Below are 19,604 nucleotides of genomic sequence, written 5' to 3'. Positions count from 1 at the left end.
TCTTAGCTGTTGTGTATAATGCTGTGATGAACATAGGGATGCATAAATCTCTTTGAATTGTTGATTTCATGTTCTTTGGATAAATATCCAGTAGTGGGATAGCTGGATTATATGGTATTTCTATTTTTAAATTTTTGAGAAATCTCCATACTGTTTTCCATAGTGGCTGCACCAGTTTGCATTCCCACCAGTAGTGTATGAGGGTTCCCTTTTCTCCACGTCCTCTCCAACATTTGTTATTTTTTGTCTTGGTAATTATAGCCATTCTGACAGGTGTAAGGTGACATCTCATTGTAGTTTTTATTTGCATTTCCCTAATCATTAGTGATGTTTAACATCTTTCCTTTGCCTGTTGGCCACCTGTATATCTTCTTTAGAAAAATGTCTGTTCAGATCCCCTGCCCATTTTTTGATCAGGTTGTTTTTTGTTGTTGAGTAGCATGAGTTCTTCATATATTTTGGAAATTAACCCCTTGTCAGATATATGATTTGAAAAAATTTTCTCCTAAATGGTGGGTTGTCTTTTCATTTTGTTCTTGGTTTTCTTTGCCTTTGTAGTCTGCGGTAGTCCATTTGTTTATTTTTTCTTTTGTTTCTCTTGCCTGAGTAGACATGGTATTCTAAAAGATACTGCTGAGACCGATGTTGAAGAGTGTACTGCCTATATTTTCTTCAAGGAGTTTTATGGTTTCAGGTCTTACATTCAAGTCTTTAATCCACTTTGAGGTAATTTTTGCGTATGGTGTAAGATAACGGTCTACTTTCATTCTTTTGCATGTGACTGTCCAGTTTTCGCAGCACCATTTATTGAAGAGAGTTTCTTTTCTCCATTGTATGTTCTTGGCTCCTTTGTCAAAGATTAGCTGTCCGTAGATGTTTGGTTTTATTTCTGGGCTTTCAAATCTGTTCCATTGATCTGTGTGTTTGTTTTTCTGCCATTACTGTGCTGTTTTGATTACTATAGCTTTGTAGTATATTTTGAAGTCAGGGATTGTGATACCTCCAGTTTTGTTCTTTTTTCTAAGGATTGCTTTGGGTATTTAGGGTCTTTTGTTGCTCCATATACATTTTAGGATTCTTTGTTCTATTTCTGTGAAGAATGTCATTGGGATTCTGATTGGAATTGCATTGAATCTGTAGATTGCTTTAGGGTACTATGGACATTTTAACTATGTTTATTCTTCAATCCATGAGCGTGGGATGTCTTTCCATTTCTTTATGTCTTCTTCCATTTCTTTCAGTAATGTCTTTTAGTTTTCAGTGCATAAGTCTTTCACCTCCTTGGTTAAATTTATTCCTAGGTTTTTTATTGCGACTGTAAATGGGATTTTAATCTTGAGTTCTCTTTCTGCTAGTTGATTATTAGTGTATAGAAATACAATTGATTTTTGCATGTTGATTTTGTACCCTACAACTTTGCTATAGTTGCTGATTATTTCTAATAGTTTTCTGGTGGATTCTTTAGGGTGTTTTATATATAGAATCATGTCATCTGCAAACAGTGAGAGTTTTACTTCTTCCTTTCCAATTTGGATACTTTTTATAGCTTTTTCTCGCCTAATTGCTCTGGCCAAAACTTCTGGTACTATGTTGAATAATAGTGGTCAGAGTGGGCATCCTTGTCTTGTTCCTGTCAGAAAGATAACTTTTAATGTACCCAAAGATAACCAGTCATCATACAGATTTTTTGTGTGTGCATTTGTAAATTATATATTGCCTCAAAGGTTGCCCCCAATGATTCCTGCTTCCTTGTATTCATGTCCTTGTTTAACCCCCTCCCTCTGAGTGTAGGCTGACAAAAGTGAAGGGATGTCACCTCAGAGATAAGGTTACAAAAGTCTGTGCCTTCCATCTTGGGTGTTCCCTCTTACTCTTTCCTGCTTGCTCACTCTAATGTAAGCCAGGGGCCATGTTGCAAGCTCCCATGTGGAAGGGCCCATGTGTCAAGGAACTGAGGGAGGTCTTTGAACCCCTCAGTCCAACATCCCATGAAGAACTGAATCCTGCCAACAACCATGTGAGTAAGCTTGGAAGTGGAGCCTCCCCTGTTCGAGCCATCAGATGAGATTGCAGCTCTGACTGACAGCATGACTGCAGTCTCAGGAGAGACTTTGAGCCAGCTGTGCCTAGCTAGGCCACATCCAGATTTTGGACCCACAGATACTCTGAGATAGTAAATGTTTGTTGTTTTAAGATGCTAAGTGTTGGGGTAGTTTGTTATGTAGCAATAGATAATGTATATGTTTACAAAAATTGGATTATATTGTCTTTTGTCAGTCAGAGTTCAAACAGCAAATAGAGAACATCAACTGATATTTTGAATAGAACTTTTGGGAGTGTTAAGAAAATCAGTAAGGTAGAAAGAGATGGCCAGGGCTGACAAGCGTGGGAAGTCATTATTGTCCCTAGACCTGAAGGAGAAAGGGAAGAAAAAGGTGTTACCACAGGCCAAAGAGAGGGGAGCCACAGCGGGGAGGCTGTCTTGTAGGAGCAGTATTGTAGAAGGACATAACTCTTGCCAGAATTGGGTCAAGGCAGGAAGGGAGCATAGAAGAAATACCCTGACCTCTTTCTCCCACCATCAGCAGATCTGCCTAGGACTTTCATTGGCCAAACCCAACTGGAAACCAGAGGGTCCTAGGGGGTCAACACCCTAGGACAGAGAACAAGGCAGAGAAAGTAGAGAACAGATCTGCTGGGGCATAAAAAGAAAAACCAGAATATGCAAATGTTTTCATATTTGCCATCATTCTATATGATTAAAGATTCTTCTACATCATGGTTTTAAATAGCTACTGTTGGGGAAGTGGGAGAATTCCCGCCTTTTCCTTAAGGTTCTTATGGCTGGTCAAATAATTAAAAAGGCAGGTTAGCAGGAGAAAATCAAACAAAATTTAATAGCATGTATACATGGGAGAAACTCAGGAGAAACTGAGTAACTCAGCCAACTGGCTGAGGCTGCCTGTTTAAGTATCTTCAGCTACAGACAAGGAGGACGTTTGGGGTAGTGATTTGGGGCTTCAAAGGGGAGGAAGGCAACTCACATGGAAATGGAAAAGCAAATGTTTGGTAAATAGAACTTTGATAAGAGTGGGCTTAGCAAGGATCCTCCCAGTCTACCGGAACCCAGAGTTATCCATGGTGATGGCCTGTCCTGGGGACAGGCCTTTACTTTACATTTCTTTTAGGCACTTAGGGGGGAAAGGTCAAATGTTCTTCCTGAGTCTGAGCCTTTATTGTCTTCAGCTTGAAATAATCCACATACCACAGTGGCACATCTTGGGGTGGGCTGCCCTGAACCCCATCACTACATACGGGTGCTATAATCAACTTATTTCAGTCACACACTGAGGAACATTTTTCCTTATATAAAAATTTTCCTTTTGCTATGATAAACAGTGAAATGAATATCTTTATAGTCATATTTCTATGGATTAAAAAAAATTCCTTAGAGTAAATGCAATAAGTAGAATAATTGAGGACAAAGGGTGCTTTTTTTTTTTTAAAGATTTTATTTTCTTCCTTTTTCCCCCAAAGCCCCCCGGTACATAGTTGTTTATTCTTCGTTGTGGGTCCTTCTAGTTGTGGCATGTGGGATGCTGCCTCAGCGTGGTTTGGTGAGCAGTGCCACGTCCGCGCCCAGGATTCGAACCAACGAAACACTGGGCCACCTGCAGCGGAGCGCGCAAACTTAACCACTTGGCCATGGGGCCAGCCCCACAAAGGGTGCTTTTTAGGTATACCTTCCCATTTTGCTCACCAGAAAAGTTGCTATGACTCTCCCTCTGGGAAGAAATCTTCGTCTATTTGATAAGTAAAAAAAATATGCTGTATTGTTGTTTTAATTTTCATTTTGGTGTTACTATTGAATTTAAAATATTTTCACATGTTCGTCAGCTACTTGTATTTCTTCCTTTGTGACCTTGGCCCATTTTCTGTATTGGTATTTCTATTTCTATTGGTAACTTTTTCTTAGTTATTTATAGAAGCTATTTACTATTAAGAATTCATTGTTGTCATATATGCTGCAAATATTTTTCCTAGTTTAAAAAATATTTCATGCATAGAACTTGTTTCTTTACCCGAAGAATTAAAGATTAAGAATTAAGATTAGTTAAGAATTAAGATTAAAATGTTCACTTTTTTCTTCTATTTTTTTTTTTTTGAGAAAGATTGGCTGTGAGCTAACATCTGTTGCCAATTTTCCTGTTCTTTTCCCCTCCCAAAAGCCCCAGTATCTAGTTTTCTATCCTAGCTGTAAGTGACTCTAGTTCTTCTACGTGGGATGCCGCCACAGCATGGCTTGACCAGTGGTGTGTAGGTCCACACCCAGGATCCAGACCAACAAACCCTGGGCCGACAAAGCAGAATGTGCAAACTTATCCAGTCAGCCACGGGGCTGGCCCCTCTTCTGGTATTTTAATAGTTTAATTATGTGAAATAAGAATTTTAATCCATTTGGAACTGTTTTTGGAGGGAAAGTGTGAGACAGAGATGAAACCTTATTTTCTTCTAAATGGTTATCTGACTGTCCCAAAACCATTTATTGAAAGGACCATCTTTTTTTTTTTCTGACTTGAAATGAAAACACACAGCTACCACAAGACAAGTATAGCCTTGATTCTATTACTTAATGGAAAACTGGCCTGTAAAACAGGCCTATTACATTTTTCATTTGATGTCCTTTCTATTATATATATTCGCCATCCTTTGCAGATGGATTAAAATACTTCTGTGAATACTTTTATTGAAAATGATTTTAACTACTACTTTATTTTTCAGTCAAGATCAGTTATAGGAGCGTGGAGCTTAGGTCTAGTCCTGGCTGAAGATTATGTCGATTATTTCCCCTAAGTTAGACCTAACTTGTCTTTTGACGTATGTTTTTGACTTGCTAATTTTTACAAATATTATTAAGATTTTAGAATTTGTTTAAAAGTAAACTTGGCTTACAGTGGTAGATTTAATAGAGGACAACAGTATTGTTAGTATAATTTCACATGTTTAATGCAAATCAGTGCTTATCTATTCGTTTATTTTTCAAAAGCGAAGATTTGAGGACATACTCTGTATGCAGTGTGGTGACAATGACGATGCGTTGAAATACCCCACTTAAAAGGCACGTGCAAGTGGCAATGGATCTTTCTGCCACATTTCTTTTTTTTTTTTTTTTGAGGAAGATTAGCCCTGACCTAACATTTGCTGCCAATACTCCTCTTTTTGCCGAGGAACACTGGCCCTGAGCTAACATCTGTGCCCATCTTCCTCCACTTTATATGTGGGATGCCTACCACAGCATGGTTTGCCAAGCCGTACCATGTCCACATCCTGGATCCGAACCAGCAAACCCCAGGCCACCGAAGAGGAACATGCGCACTTAATTGCTGTGCCACTGGGCTGGCCCCTCTGCCACATTTCTTAAAAAAGAGACCCAGGTCATATTTGCAGTATCTGTATTTCCTAAAGGGCTTCATGAAGCTTTGACCTTTGCATAAAAGGAGGGAATATAGCATCTCTTCTTGATTCTGAAAGGTACCTGATGAATTGTATTACCTTCCAGGTTACCAGAAAATGGCATTAACACAATTTCTCCTTACAAAGTTAAAGACAATTATTACATTGAAGAAGAAAAGAGTTTTTCCTTAATTTTAGATCAAAGGAAGTATTATGTCAAAATGAGAACCAACAGTCTGGGTTAAATTTTCTCTTAAGGGATGAGTTGTATCTAAAACTTCCAAGATCATTAGTAACTGGACATAACATCTGTTTTATCTTAGGAGGTTTAGTAGGATCTATCACAAACTGCTTATGCACCTTAATAATTTATCAACCTCTCATGCATAATGTTCAGAATCTATAGCATCAGTAGGAAAATACTGAATAAATTTAACATTTTCTACATGCCAGGCACTGGGCTAAGTGCTTTGCATGCATGTATCATTCAATCATCACTATCTTGTGAGACAAATATGATTATATTTTAATCAACTTTATTGAGGTATAATTTACACATAGTAAAATAGATCCATTTAAATTGTGCAATTCAATGAATTTTGGTAATGTATACACCCAAGCCGTGGCCATCACAATAATGATACAGAATATCTCTATCACTGCAAAATGTTCTTTTGTGCCTCTTTTGTAATCAATCCTTTGCTCTGACCCAAGCCCCTGGAAGCCACTGATCTGCTTTGTTACTATCATTTAGTCTTTTCTAGAATTTCATATAAGTGGAATCACAAAGTATGTAGCTTTTTCATCTGGCGTTTTTGACATAGCATAATGCTTTGAGATTAATCCATGTTGTTTCATATGTCAGTAACTCATTTCTTTTTATTGCTGAGTAATATTCCATAGTATGGATGTACCACGAGATGTCTATCCATTCACCAGTTGATGGACATGGGTTGTTTCCAGTTTTTGTCTATTATGGATAAAGCTGCTTTGAACAATAATGTAAAAGTCTTTGTATGGACACATGTTTTCATTTCTCTTGGGTAAATACCTAAGAGGGGCATTGGAAAGCTGTAGGAAAAAAAGAGGAAGCATTTGGGGAGGATTTAATTATAGGGGAAAAACACATATAAAAAAATAAGAGGGGTATTGGTTTTCATAGTGGTTGTACCATATTACATTCCCAACAGCATTGTATGAGAGTTCCAGTTGCTCTTCATCCTTGTCAACAACAATTGTAGCCACTCTAGTGAGCATATATTTATAGCTCATTGTGGTTTTCACTTGCATTAATCTGATGTGGTAATCAGCTTCCAAGATGGCACCCAGTCATCTTCACCTCCTGGTATTCATGGCTTTGTGGAGTCCAATCCCCTAATAAATAGGGATGACCTGTGTAACCAATGGGCTATTGCAGGAAAGACAACTGAGTGACTTCTGAGGCCAGGTCATAAAAGACATTGTAGTTTTTGTCTCATTCTCTCTTAGATCACTTACTGTAGGGAAAACCAACTGCCATATCATGAAGACACTCAAGCAACCCTGTGGAGAGGTCTATGTGGCCAGGAACTGAGGCCGCCTGCCAATAGCTAACACTAATTTGCCAGTCATGGGAGTGAGCCATTTTGTAAGGGGATCCTCCAGTCCCAATCAAGTCTTCAGATATAGCCCAAGCTGATGCCTTGACTGCAACCTTATCAGAAAGACCCTGAGACTGAACTACTCTGCTAAGCCATTCCTGGATTCCCATCTACAGAAACTGTGTGAGGTAATAAAAATTTATTGTTGTTCTAAGTTTTGGGATAGTTTGTTACTCAGCAATAGATAACCAATACACATTTTGGTACTTGGAAATAGGGGGTTGCTATAACAAACATATAAACCGTAGGAGTGGCTTTGGCACTAGGTAGTAGATGAAAGATGGAAGGACTTTGAGGGGAGTATTAGTGAAAGCCTACTGGTAAGAACCTTGATGGCCTTTGAGGAGGCTGCCAGCAAGACTTATAGGAAAGTGTGATAGGCAGAATTCTAAGATGACTCTCAAGATTCCTGACCCCTAATGTATATGTTTGCATAATTGCTTCCCTTGAGTGTGAGTAGAACCTGTTAGTATGATGAGATATTACTGCCATGATTGTTGCATTATGTGGCAAAAGGGATTTTGCAGCTCTAATTAAAGTCCCTAACCATTTGACTCTGAGTTAATCAAAAGGGAGATTATCCTAGGTGGGCCTGACCTAGTCATATGAGCTCTTAAAAGGGACAAACAGGTAAGAGATTCTCCTGCTGGTCTCGAGGAAGTGAACTAGCATGTTTTGAGATGGCCTACAGAGGGTGCCTGAGGAGGGTGTGGTCAACAGGAGAGGATTAATATTCTGCAGGCAGCATAGGAAAGGTATTCTTGGTAGAGGGAGCAACATGGGTAGAAGGAGGAGGCTTGAAAGTCTGTCTTTCTGTGAGTAGTCCAGCCAGTGGGAAGAGTGACAGGAGACACCAGCTGTGAGGTGAGTACCATGCTAGGGAGCTGGACTACTTCACATGGGCAGCAAAAGGGAGTCATTTAAAGCAGGGAAGTGACATTACCATCATCTTTAGAAAGTGCTTCCCGTGATCCATGAACTAAATTAAGAACATACATACATTGTTTCATTTAATGTGTAATAGTACCAAATGAAGAACTTACTGTCATTATCCCCATTTTACAAGGGAGGAAACTCAATCTTAGATAAATTATGCCCAAAGCTAGTAGGTGATAGTTCAGAATTTGAATCCCTAAAGGTATTCTGCAAATCATTTCTGGATCATCTCATCTTGAAGAGAATAAAGATTCTAGCAGTGGTATGAAAGATGGATTGACGAAAGGCTAAACAAGGAGCATGCTAAGGCTGTTGCAAGGATTTTGGGGAAAGATGATTAAGGGCACTAAGTAAAATTTCAAGCCTGGCTCTGCTAGGTTCTCTGTAGCTTTGGGTTGGCTACCTCCAGGAGCATCAGGATCCTCTGTAAAATGATGGTAATGGTGCTTACCTTACAAGGTTGTTGTGAGGCTTAAATTAGAAAATCTCTCTCAATCATCTATCACTACCTCTTAGATGTAGTTGGCTCTTAATATACAGAAATTTAGAAGGCATATGTTTAATAAATGTAAAGGTAGGTCTACACCAAGAAGCCCTTATTAAGTGCTTACTAAAGTCGACTTCGAAGTGTGCACACTGGTGAAGAAGTGTGAAGAAGACAAGCAAGTAAATAATTGAACAAATAAATAATTTTAAGTGCAATAACTGCCAGTAAGGAGAAGTGGAGGATGCCAAATTTCAGCTCGAGTAAGGAAACTCTTGAAATGGTTTTCTATATCTTTATTTAATAATCTTCTCATAATGAATCTGTTTTATAGAAATTGAGACGGAATTTGCACAGATAAAATCAAGAAATAAACCAAAAAGAAAAAACAGACAGGAAGCCACAAGCCTCGCCCCCTGAAACTAATCCTGCCCCTCCACGACCCCTCCCTCCACTATAGCCACGCCTCTTTGGGGCTTACACTTTTAGCTTCTCCCGGCTCTCACTGCGGGACTCCCTGCTCCGGGATCCCAGCCGAGGCTCATTTGCTCGCGAGAGTTCCTCCATCTAGCCGAATCACAAGGCGGGGGCCGGAAACGGTGACAGAGAAGACTCGCGAGACTTGGTTCGATCGCCTCCTCTCCCCGGCCCCGCCCCTCTTTCCTGGCGCTCCTTGGGGGTCCAGCGTCCCAGATTGCACGTGTAGTTGTTGTGGTTCGCCCTCACGTGGCCACGGAAGTGCGGGCGCCACAGGACCCGCCTCCAAGATGGCGGCCCCCAGTGCATGGGGCCGTGATCCTGCTCTGCTCAGCCTCGAATTATATCCCTGACGCGGTCTTCTGGGCCATGGACCAGCCTGGCTTCACGACCTCGCTGGTGGTGAGTCCGGGGCGGTAGGGTGGGTGCTCGGAGTGCCGGAGTCCGGCGCTGGGGCTCCTGGGAATTTCTCTGCACGAGCACTTTCTTCCGGTTTTGCGTCCTGGGCTGTCCTCCGGTCACCGGTCACCAGGTCTGGGAGGAAGCGCGTGGCTCCTGGGCGGCCGCCGGGCATCTTGTCAAGACCATGTGTTTCCTACCCTGGACACCAGAAAGAGATGGGGGACTGGAGGAGGGGTACTTACTGTCTTCCGCACGACGATTTATATATATATATATATATATATATATATATATATATATATGTATGTATAGTCACATTCTGGAGAACTTGGGAATTAAAGAAATGTATGTAGCAAAACAAACGCTTACTCAGATAACTCAGAGCCTTCTTGTCCAAAACTGTAGTTCTCTTTTTGCTGTATCTTTTTTAGTCTCAGAAAATGACATCCATTCGTTTCATTCGGTATATAATGAATCTGCTTATTTTGCTTCCAACCATTCTTCTAGGCTTTGGGTATATTGATGAGCACAAATACCTGCGCTGTGGAGCCAGTAAGACAGTAGTGCTTAGTTCCTTAGAAAACTACGAGAATCAACACATTTTAACATCAAAAAGCAAGAACAGGAAAAAATCCTTTGATAAATATTTTGAAGCCTCCCTTATGGCAGGTGTAGTGGGGGATACTAGGTACAGCAGTGAACAAGACAGACATTGGCTGCCTAGGTTTTCATTGTGGGAAAGTAGCACAGGCACACAATAAACAAAAAACGTTTAAAAAGCTTCTTAGGAGAAATGGGAGCCCAGAGAAATTTCTTCATTTAATTATCAACCGTTTGTCATTGCAGGTGTTGGAGATAACATGGTGAACAAGATAGACCTGCCCACATGGGTCAGGTGGAGACAGAGTAGTAAAATGACTGTTGTGTTAAATGATTTGAGGGCTAGTTTCAGAGTGTTTTGTAAAGATGTGGAAGGGGCCCCTTAGCCATACTTTTAGGATGATGGTTTTAAATCTCGATTTGTTGAGATTTATATGAGTTAGGTTTTAGAGATGCAAAGAAATAAGTTTCCACTTTCAAGGATTTTTCCTGTCTAGCTGATGAAACAGGCGTAGTAGTTTTGACAGTTAACATTGCTATGCCAGGACCTGGGGTAAGCTCTTTACATGCATCATCTCATTTAATTCTGACGAACAATTGATGACTTATCTTACTTTTCCAAATGAGGGAACTGAGAGACTGAGAGGTTAGGTAACGTGTCTAAAGTCACGCAGGTGAGATCCATTTCATGTGTGTTAAGTGTGGGAGCTTAGATGCCAACCCAGGCAGTGTAATATGGGATCCCATGACCTTAGCTGCTCCTTGATAGTGTCTCTGAAGTCAGCAACAGCGGCAGTTGCTAAAAACAGGTGAGTGCCAGAGTTAACACAAAAACAGTGGTTTTAAAATTTATTCAAAATTTATTCAAGTATGGTACATATGCAGAAAGGTATACTTTTTTTTTTTTTTACAATGTAGTTTCAGAGGCTAAAATGAGGATCAATGGGTACAAGTTTGAAGGAAGTTAGATTTCATTCCAGTTACAGACAAATCATCTTACTAATTCAGCACAGTTTATCTGCCATGTATTCTGTCCACCAGCCACTGTGATAGCCCTTGGAGAAACAGTGGTGAGCAAACCAAAGCCATTTGATAAGTCTTGTGAAAGAAATGAACTGAGGTGGGATAGAGAGAGAATAATGTTGGAGAACCTGCTTTAGATGGAATGACCCCAGAAGGCCCTGAGGAGGTGACATTTAAGCTAAGACCTAAAAGATAGGAAGGGGCAAGACATTTTGTTGAGCAGAGGGGAAAGTTCAGAGGGAGCAGCAAGTGAGAAAACCCCAGGTGGAAAGAGCTTAGAATGTTAAAGTGGTGGCTGAGGCCTCATGGGTTAGGGTAGTGTGGTAGTGGATGATATTGGAGAGAGAGAGTGGGCCAGCTGAGGGGAGTCTTTGTGGGCCATGGAAAGGAATTTGGATGTTATTTGAAGCATAATGGAAGCTATTGAAGGTTTTATGATCAAAGTAGTCCAGAAGTGGAGCGGCCATTTTTTAAGGTTGGGAATATCTTTGAGGCGGACTCAGTACTCTTGAGGGAGTTCTCATTTGCTCACTACTGTGTTACCAGTGCCTGACACTTTGTAGGTACTCAACACTGCCTGTTGAATGAGTGAATAAAAGGTAGGCCTCGATGTTTGCTCAAGTCTTGAAAGTCATAGTCTCAGGATTAAATGAGATGATGTCAGATATGCAGTCCAGAGAGTGGCTTGTAGCAGATATTTAAATGTTCCCTTCCTAAAGCTTCATGAGGGGGATTGAAAGGCTGTAGAGCTGAAGAAGGGGAGAGCCTCTGGAATGCTAGCTTTCGTTTGGAGCACACAGCAGGTTATTCAGAAAAAGACCTTCAAAGAGTATATTGATTGGTGCATGCTTTTTGGAAAGCAGTTTGAAACTAAGAATTAGCAACCTGAAGATAAGCCACTTAAAGATGAAACAAAAGAGGCATGGTTAGGTAAACGATGGTAGATGCATTTCACGGACTATTCAGGGGCCATTAGCAATAGTGCTTTTGAAGAGTATGTGCTTTAATAACATGGAAATGATTGAGATAAAGAAAAAATGCAACACTGTACATATGTACATCTGTTCATGCCTAATTAAAACTACATAAAAATGCTATTCCATTCATTTAAGAAAAGCTGTATTGAAATTCTCCAAGATAATATGAAATAATTTTGATAGTAACATTACTTTTTCATTTTTTTAATACAAAAAAGTACTTTAGATTTTTAAAAATAGCCCACCCTTTATCACATGTCTTTTCCTTCCTACCTGACTCCTCTTTCCCCTTTAGTAAGTATTTAATTATTTCATTGACCTTGCATTTCATCTATTTATCTGGCTTGTTACTTACATGAAACCAAAAACTTCCCTTCTGCAGTTAGTTTTAACCAGTCTTTTTTTGTTTTTGAGGAAGATTAGCCCTGAGCTAACTGCTGCCAATCCTCCTCTTTTTGCTGAGGAAGACTGGCCCTGAGCTAACATCTGTGCTCATCCTGCTCTACTTTATATGTGGGAAGCTTACCACAGCATGGCGTGGCAAGTGGTGCCATGTCCGCACCTGTGATCCAAACCGGCAAACCTCGGGCTGCTGAAGCGGAACATGCACACTTAACCGCTGCACCACCGGGCCAGCCCCTTAACCAGTCTTAAATTATGAAACTGCTGGCCCTCCAGGACCACTTCAACTGACCCCATCTCTTATCAACAGAGTGATTAAGAATTGCCTTTTAGGGGGCTGGCCCAGAGGCATAGCAGTTAAGTTTCCATGCCCCAGGGTTGGCTGGTTTGGATCCTGGGCACAGACCTATGCACCGCTTATCAAGCCATGCTGAGGCAGGTGTCCTGCATATAAAATAGAGGAAGATGGGCACAGATGTTAGCTCAGGGCCAATCTTCCTCAGCAAAAAGAGGAGGAGTGGTGGCAGATGTTAGCTCAGGACTAATCTTTTTCTTCTTCAAAAAAGAATTGCCTTTTAGGAAATCTGCAAAGTCACATAGCCAGGGAATGCACAAAAGAAGAAATCTTGAAATGACCTCAGAACCAAAGATCCTCCTTCCCACGGAACCCAAGGACTGGGATACAACTGAAACTTGAAAGTCAAACTCTTATCAGAAACGATTGGTCCCTCATTCAGGAAGATCCGGTGTTAAAATTACTTCCCCACCTCATAAAAAATGTTTAGAACCTCATCGTAAATGTTTAGAACCCTGCCATAAATGTTTAAAACCTTACCATAAATGCTTGAGGCCTGCCAATCAAAACTGGTTCTACCAGTGTTTCTTTGTGCCAGCCTGTTTTCCTTAACCTCTTAAGTTTTGCCCCAAATCCTGAATCAGGGAGACAGATCTGAGGGCACCTGCCCCCTGTTCTCCTTGCAGATCCATCTTGCAGAATAAAGCTGATGTCTTTCCCAAAGGCTGATGCCATAATTAATTGCTTGTTTATGCACATCAGGCAAGTGAACCACAATTTTGTGCAGTAATCGTGACAGGTGAAAGAACTTTAGAAGTGTGGGTGCTATGCAGTGTAAATTACAGGCAGTCCTGGCTTTGCCTGGTAGCATGGAACTGTAAAAATGAATGTGCAAGCGGAAATCATGCACAGTGGTCTAGTAATTGATGAGAAAAATTATGATTATTTCATGGCCCTTAAAATTCTTGTTAAAATGTTAAAAATTCTCTTACGTCAGTTGTAAATGTATAGGGAATTGAAAAAAATAGTAAAACTAATATTTAGTACATTGTAATTTAAAACATTAGGACATTAAGAATTGTTTTCTTTGTAAAAAAATGTATCAAAAGTAGTTTGACCGGTACTACTTCTAGTTGTTTAACTTATGACACAGAACAACCATCTTTTTTATGCCTTGGCAAACTTGCCTTCTAAATTTGGATCAGCTCCATTTTATCCTGTGTGCTTTTAAAGTTGTGAAGTATCTCTGAGAGTTCCATTAATGTGCAGACTTTTGCTGGCGTAACTTCCGATTTATCCTCCCTGTTACAATCACTTTCCTCATTTATGTTGTTAAGTTTGCCTTCACGAATTTCCTCTGGCTGCCTGTTAAGTCTCTCGAAGACAGCAGTGTCAATCTTCCCGTAGCCAGCTGTTTCTTCTCTAACTGCATTTATGTTTGATTTGAATTTCACTTTCAGTATTACCACTTTTCGTTTATTTGCTGCCTTTTCATCTTTAGTGGCCAATTCCCTCTTTCAGTTATCCCTTTTTGTACAGTGTCACTGTGGTAAGTGAGATTTGAACCAGGGCGTTGGAGGACTCGGGTTACTCGTGATGGCTGAAATTCATGCATGTCGGTACCATTTTTTTTCTTTCCCCTTAGGGAGGGGGTTCTGAAGAAGCTTTTTCATAATGCTCAGGTTGTGTCTTCTCACTGGCCCTGCCCTTCTCCTGAGAACCACTGGCAGAAGGGGACTTGAGGGGAGTGGGGTGGGTTATGCTGCCCAGGCTTTTTAGGTGGGATGAGGAAAAGAAGATAAGAATGAAATATTGGACATACTTTTAAGGGAAGTTTTCAATGTTCTTTGTTCCATTTCTTTCTTTTTGGAAGGTTGCCTCATTGTCTTCAATCTAGAGTAAAGGGAAGTTAGTGTCTAACAATGAAGCATTATCTCCAAATCTGTAAGGAATTGGGAATTGTGCTTCATGTTCTTAAGGTTGCTTTTTGTGACTTGTTTTTTTTGGCATTTAAGTTAGAGCGAGCAGGTCTTCCTTTTATGCTTGTTTTTGTGTTGAGCAGGCAGTCTCCTAGACACAAGTATATTCTCAATCTTTTTTTTTTAAAGAGGCGTGGTTTTTATTTTATTTTCACTTATTTTATTTATTTAGAGGAAAATTAGCCCTGAGCTAACATCTGCTGCCAATCCTCCTGTTTTTGCTGAGGAAGACTGGCCCTGAGCTAACATCCATGCCCATCTTCCTCTACTTTATATGTGGGACGCCAGCCACAGCATGGCTTGCCAAGTAGTGCCATGTCCGCACCTGGAATCCCAACCAGGAAATCCTGGGCCGCCTGAACAGAACGTGCGCACTTAACCGTTGCGCCACTCGGCTGCAATTTTGATCAGTCAGTGGAGCGTGCAGGGCACCGTTGGAGATCACCAGCCATCTAGGACCACAGTTGGGAACCATTGCTGTGTTGGAGGCATTTCTTCTGCATCTCAAGTACCAGGAGATGGGCATACCTTTCCTTTCTCATTTTTCTTTCAGTATAAGAGAGAGTACTGGAAAAGTTTTAGTATTTGATAATGTAGTTGTAAATGACTTGTTAGTGTGCTTTTGTTACCACTTTCAAACCAAATGCTATGTGTTCAAGTCAAATATAAATTTTTTTAAAAAGATTTTATTTTTTTCCCTTTTCTCCCCAGAGCCCCCCGGTACATAGTTGTATATTCTTCGTTGTGGGTCCTTCTAGTTGTGGCATGTGGGATGCTGCCTCAGTGTGGTTTGATGACCAGTGCCATGTCCGTGCCCAGGATTTGAACCAACGAAACACTGGGCCACCTGCAGCAGAGCGAGTGAACTTAACCACTCGGCCACGGGGCCAGCCCCAAGTCAAATATAAATTTTAAATATTAAATTTTTTAAGATACAGACAGAATTTAAGTAATGTTAATGAAATGCCAGATAGAGGAAAGATAAAAGTTGCACCCACAGTTTTTCCACCTTCACAAATTAAGTATCTTTTACCTGTTAAACCAGACATGTTTGCTGGAGTAAGGCTTGATGATTTTGTGAGTTTTGTTCTGTTTCTTTGAATTTTGTTTAGTTTTTAGCTTAGGATTTTCAGTGTAAGCTACCATAAGTCTTGAAAGTAATCATTTGCCTGATAGCCCTTTGATAAATGATTGTAAATGAAACAAACTTCTCAGGCTAAAGAATAAAAGAATTTGGTAGAATTCCTCCTAATTCAACTGATGTTGGCTTGTATATTTTGTGCATAACTATGTACAAAACAATATTGATGTAAAATTATAAGCATTACTTAGAGTTTTAAATTGGAAATATGTTGCTGTGTTGCTAAATATATAAGATTCTTATTCTTCTTCCTGTTCTCTGTTAACTGGTTTTTTTTTTCAGTCTCATGAATTTAAACGATGTTTGAATTATAGAAGTTTGAAATCCACAGAAGCAATTAGTAACTTTTGATTCATGTTTTACTAGATAAGTAGATGGAATCTGGTCGTTTTATTCTCAGAAGATAAGAATTCTGATGAAAGAAGGGGTTGAGAATCAATGCATGCAAAGTAGCCAAATAGATTAAAAGAGTAATTAACTTATTGATTAAAATTTAGCAGTAGATAGCAAGCATCTCTCTGAACGCTCTCCTAAGATTAAAGAGAAAATTAGAATGAAGTGCAGCGTGTTTTTAAAGAATGCAGTCATATCAGACATTCTCACCAGGATTTTAGTTCTCCTTGTGTTTTGAGAAAATGAAGAGGCAGGCAAAATATTTTATTTACATACTGAATTCTATAAAATCTTTTAAAAATAAGTGAGAAGAATGTGGAAAAGCATTGACTTTTTTTTCCTTTTACTTTCCTATATTACTTATGAGCTTTTCCCCAAGACTTAGAAAAGGCCACCTTAGTATCCAGAAAGAAACCCCACATTGTGTTTTATTTGTTTACGGCATCTTGTGATTCTCTACCGCACATCTCTGTGTTTCTTTGGTGACATCTTTGTAGGTGGTTTGCAGAGTACACCTTCATGGTCTTTGAGGTTCTGTCATGTCTTTCAGGCTGATCGTGTAAGATTCCTGCTTATGGCAGTGTACCTTTCTAGTGTAAACTAATTTTTAATAATTTACCTTCGCTAGTTAATTATTGGGTTTCTCATCAGAGTAATTTATTTTCCCAGTGAACTCTTGCACTGGTTTTATGGTGAGTGGTGTGTTGAGCAGACAGTAATGGCTGGGTACTACCCTTTGTACCACCTGAGCATTTTGTACCCCCAAAGGATAGAAACAACTGATCAGTTTGAACTTTGCCTGTGTGTTTGAATAATGTTGGTTCTTCTTCTGTGTCATGGAATATATAGTTTTTAATGTATATTTTTACCTTTTGAATAGGTAATATATTCACATGACTCAAAATTCAAATGTTAGGACAAGTGAACAATTCAGTTTACAAATTGCTGTGTGGGAACCACAGTGAGAGTCTTTGTCACTCTCTTTGTAGCTCTTTCATCATCTTACGGTAAACGGGTTTTGATTCATGTCTTTAAATGATGCCTTTAGGCCTTGCATATTGACTTTTCTTGGACAATGTCTTTGAGTTCATATTTTTCTGAATTTCTCTTTGCTTTGACTTAGGTGTAATCAGCCTTAAAATATTCCACATATGCTCCACTGTAATCGTGAAGTGCAAACTTAGTTTTTAAAGTGCAGTTTCTCCAAAGCAACGTGATAACTCTTGGGGTGTGCCAAGTTTTGGCCAGGTTGTAATGTCCTCTAGGAATTTAACTCTTTTTTTCGCCCCTGTTTATTCAGTTAATTTAAAAATTATCAAGGAATTTTCAAATATACACAAAGTGGAAAGAATACGATAGGAACCCTTAGATGTGTGACTCTTAAAATACAGATCTAGATTCACAAGGATCGTTACCTGTTCCAAAATGTAAGTCTCCAAAAAAATATTCTTACTGCAGATTCACTACTCATCAGTTGAAAATATAAAAATATGACATTTGGTCTGATATGGAAAGATCACCAATTTATCATTAAGTGGAAAAAATAAGCTGCAGCACAATGCATATTGTCTGCACCTTTTATTTTTTCAAAAAAGGAGAATAAAATACATATTTGTATTTGCTTGTCTATGTTTAAAGCCACTTTGGAAGGATTCAGTAAGAAACCAGTAAAAGTGCTTGTCTGAGTTATTAGGAGCTGGGAAGGAGATTTGGAATTCTTTACCTTTCTTTGTTTGTTTGTTTACCTTTTTGACCATGTGAAGGTATTAAAAGTGAATTTAAAATTTATATAAAATTCGTTAGAAAATTCATTTTAAAAGGGAAAATTATTAAAAAATTTACAACTTGAAAATGTAGGGCAATAATGGTTGTTTCCCCCTGAAATTCTCTAGGTTTAGGTAGAAGGTCCTTTGACTCTGCTAAATAGTCTGTGGACTGATAGTATAAGAAATATGCTTTAAAGACTACCTTCTTCTTATTCCTGTTCCCAAATGCCAGAGAGCTTATTTTACTGTAACCTTATTTTCCTTTTTCTCCTATTTTTGTCTTTTTTTTTTTTAAAGGCTGGTGGGTTAGCAGGTGTCTCTGTTGACTTGATATTATTTCCTCTGGATACCATTAAAACCCGGCTGCAGAGTCCCCAAGGATTTAATAAGGCTGGTGGTTTTCGTGGAATATATGCTGGCGTTCCTTCTGCTGCTATTGGATCCTTTCCTAATGGTAAAAATTATATTGATATTCTCACTGCTATAAAGCCAAGATAATGAGATTTATTTTCAGAGTGGTATTGGTGTTACCCCATATAGAATTCCTTATGTGCTGTGGCTTATTTTCTGAATTTGCTTTCTATTTGTTAACCCATTACTTTTGAATCAGCTAGTGCTATAGATCCCATTCCACTGTATTTGTAATAGAAAAAGTATGAGCAATCTTTTAAAAATGGTTTTTGGTATTAAAATTCCCAGTTAGAATCCTTAAAGTATTATTCTGCCATTGATTGTGACACCTTTGAATGGTGGTTCTCAACCTTGCCTGCATGTTGAAATCTCTTGGGAAGCTTTAAAAAATACTAATGCCTGTGTCATCACAAGAAGTGGTGGTCTGGGCTTTGCCTGGGTATCAGGGGATTTCGTAGCTTCCCAGGTGATTCCATTGTGAAGCTGAGTTTAACAACTGTATCCTTGGAGATTCTTTGGGAGCAGATGAACCTGAGAGTCATCAAACATTTCTGTATTAACTAAATTGCTTTTAGGTGATGCAACTGATTCCCACTCACCTCCTCCTGGATAACCTCCTTCCAGTGTCTTGCTTTTGTTTTGAGTTTGATGTCTCATTATGTGATTTATGGCCCTCTTATTCTTTAATCAATATAATGTGTTTTATTTTATCCACTTGTTGGTATACTTTTTTCGGATACTTATCTCATTTTAATTATTTACTGATGCTTTGAGTGGCACTCAAAAGCAAACCAAGCAAACAAAAAACCACCACTACCATCACCACCAAAAACAACACCAATATCACCACCATGAACATCACCACCACACCACCAACAATGCCAACACCAATATCACCACCACCACCACCAAGAACACCACCACCAACACTACCACCACCACCACAATGACAACACCACCACCAGCAACACCAACGCCACCAACATAAACCGCCAGCACCAATACCACCACCACTACCAACAACGACAACAATTCCATCACCACCACCACCACCAACAGCAATAACACTACCACCACCACCAATGACAACACCACCACCACTACCACCGTGACATCAACACTACCACCAGCAACACCCCCACTAGCAACACCAATAACACTACCACCCCCACCCCCACCGCTCTAGGAGATTTTTAAGTTCTGTGGTTTTTTCTTTTTTCTCAG

At 39.6% G+C, this 19,604-nt stretch overlaps 1 protein-coding gene across 3 annotated transcripts in view; it reads left to right on the top strand.

The window, feature by feature from the left end:
• Positions 1 to 9,151: 9,151 nt before the first annotated feature.
• The window catches only part of SLC25A26 (solute carrier family 25 member 26), a 149,530-nt gene continuing 139,077 nt past the window's right edge, over positions 9,152 to 19,604 (top strand). The window contains exons 1-2 of one of the 3 annotated variants that reach the window (XR_006890773.1): positions 9,153 to 9,393; positions 18,267 to 18,423. Coding sequence is in view for 2 of the 3 variants with exons in the window: in XM_046677012.1 (XP_046532968.1) it covers positions 9,361 to 9,393; positions 18,267 to 18,423 (190 nt within the window). In the remaining variant the exon portion in view is untranslated. Of the gene's footprint in view, positions 9,394 to 18,266; positions 18,424 to 19,604 lie in introns of all 3 variants that reach the window. The other 2 variants (XM_046677012.1, XM_046677023.1) reach the window with 2 other exon arrangements.

This window comes from Equus quagga, chromosome 1, assembly GCF_021613505.1.
Source record: "Equus quagga isolate Etosha38 chromosome 1, UCLA_HA_Equagga_1.0, whole genome shotgun sequence".
NCBI classification, from domain to species: domain Eukaryota; kingdom Metazoa; phylum Chordata; class Mammalia; order Perissodactyla; family Equidae; genus Equus; species Equus quagga.
This window is presented reverse-complemented; position numbering and strand designations above follow the sequence as displayed.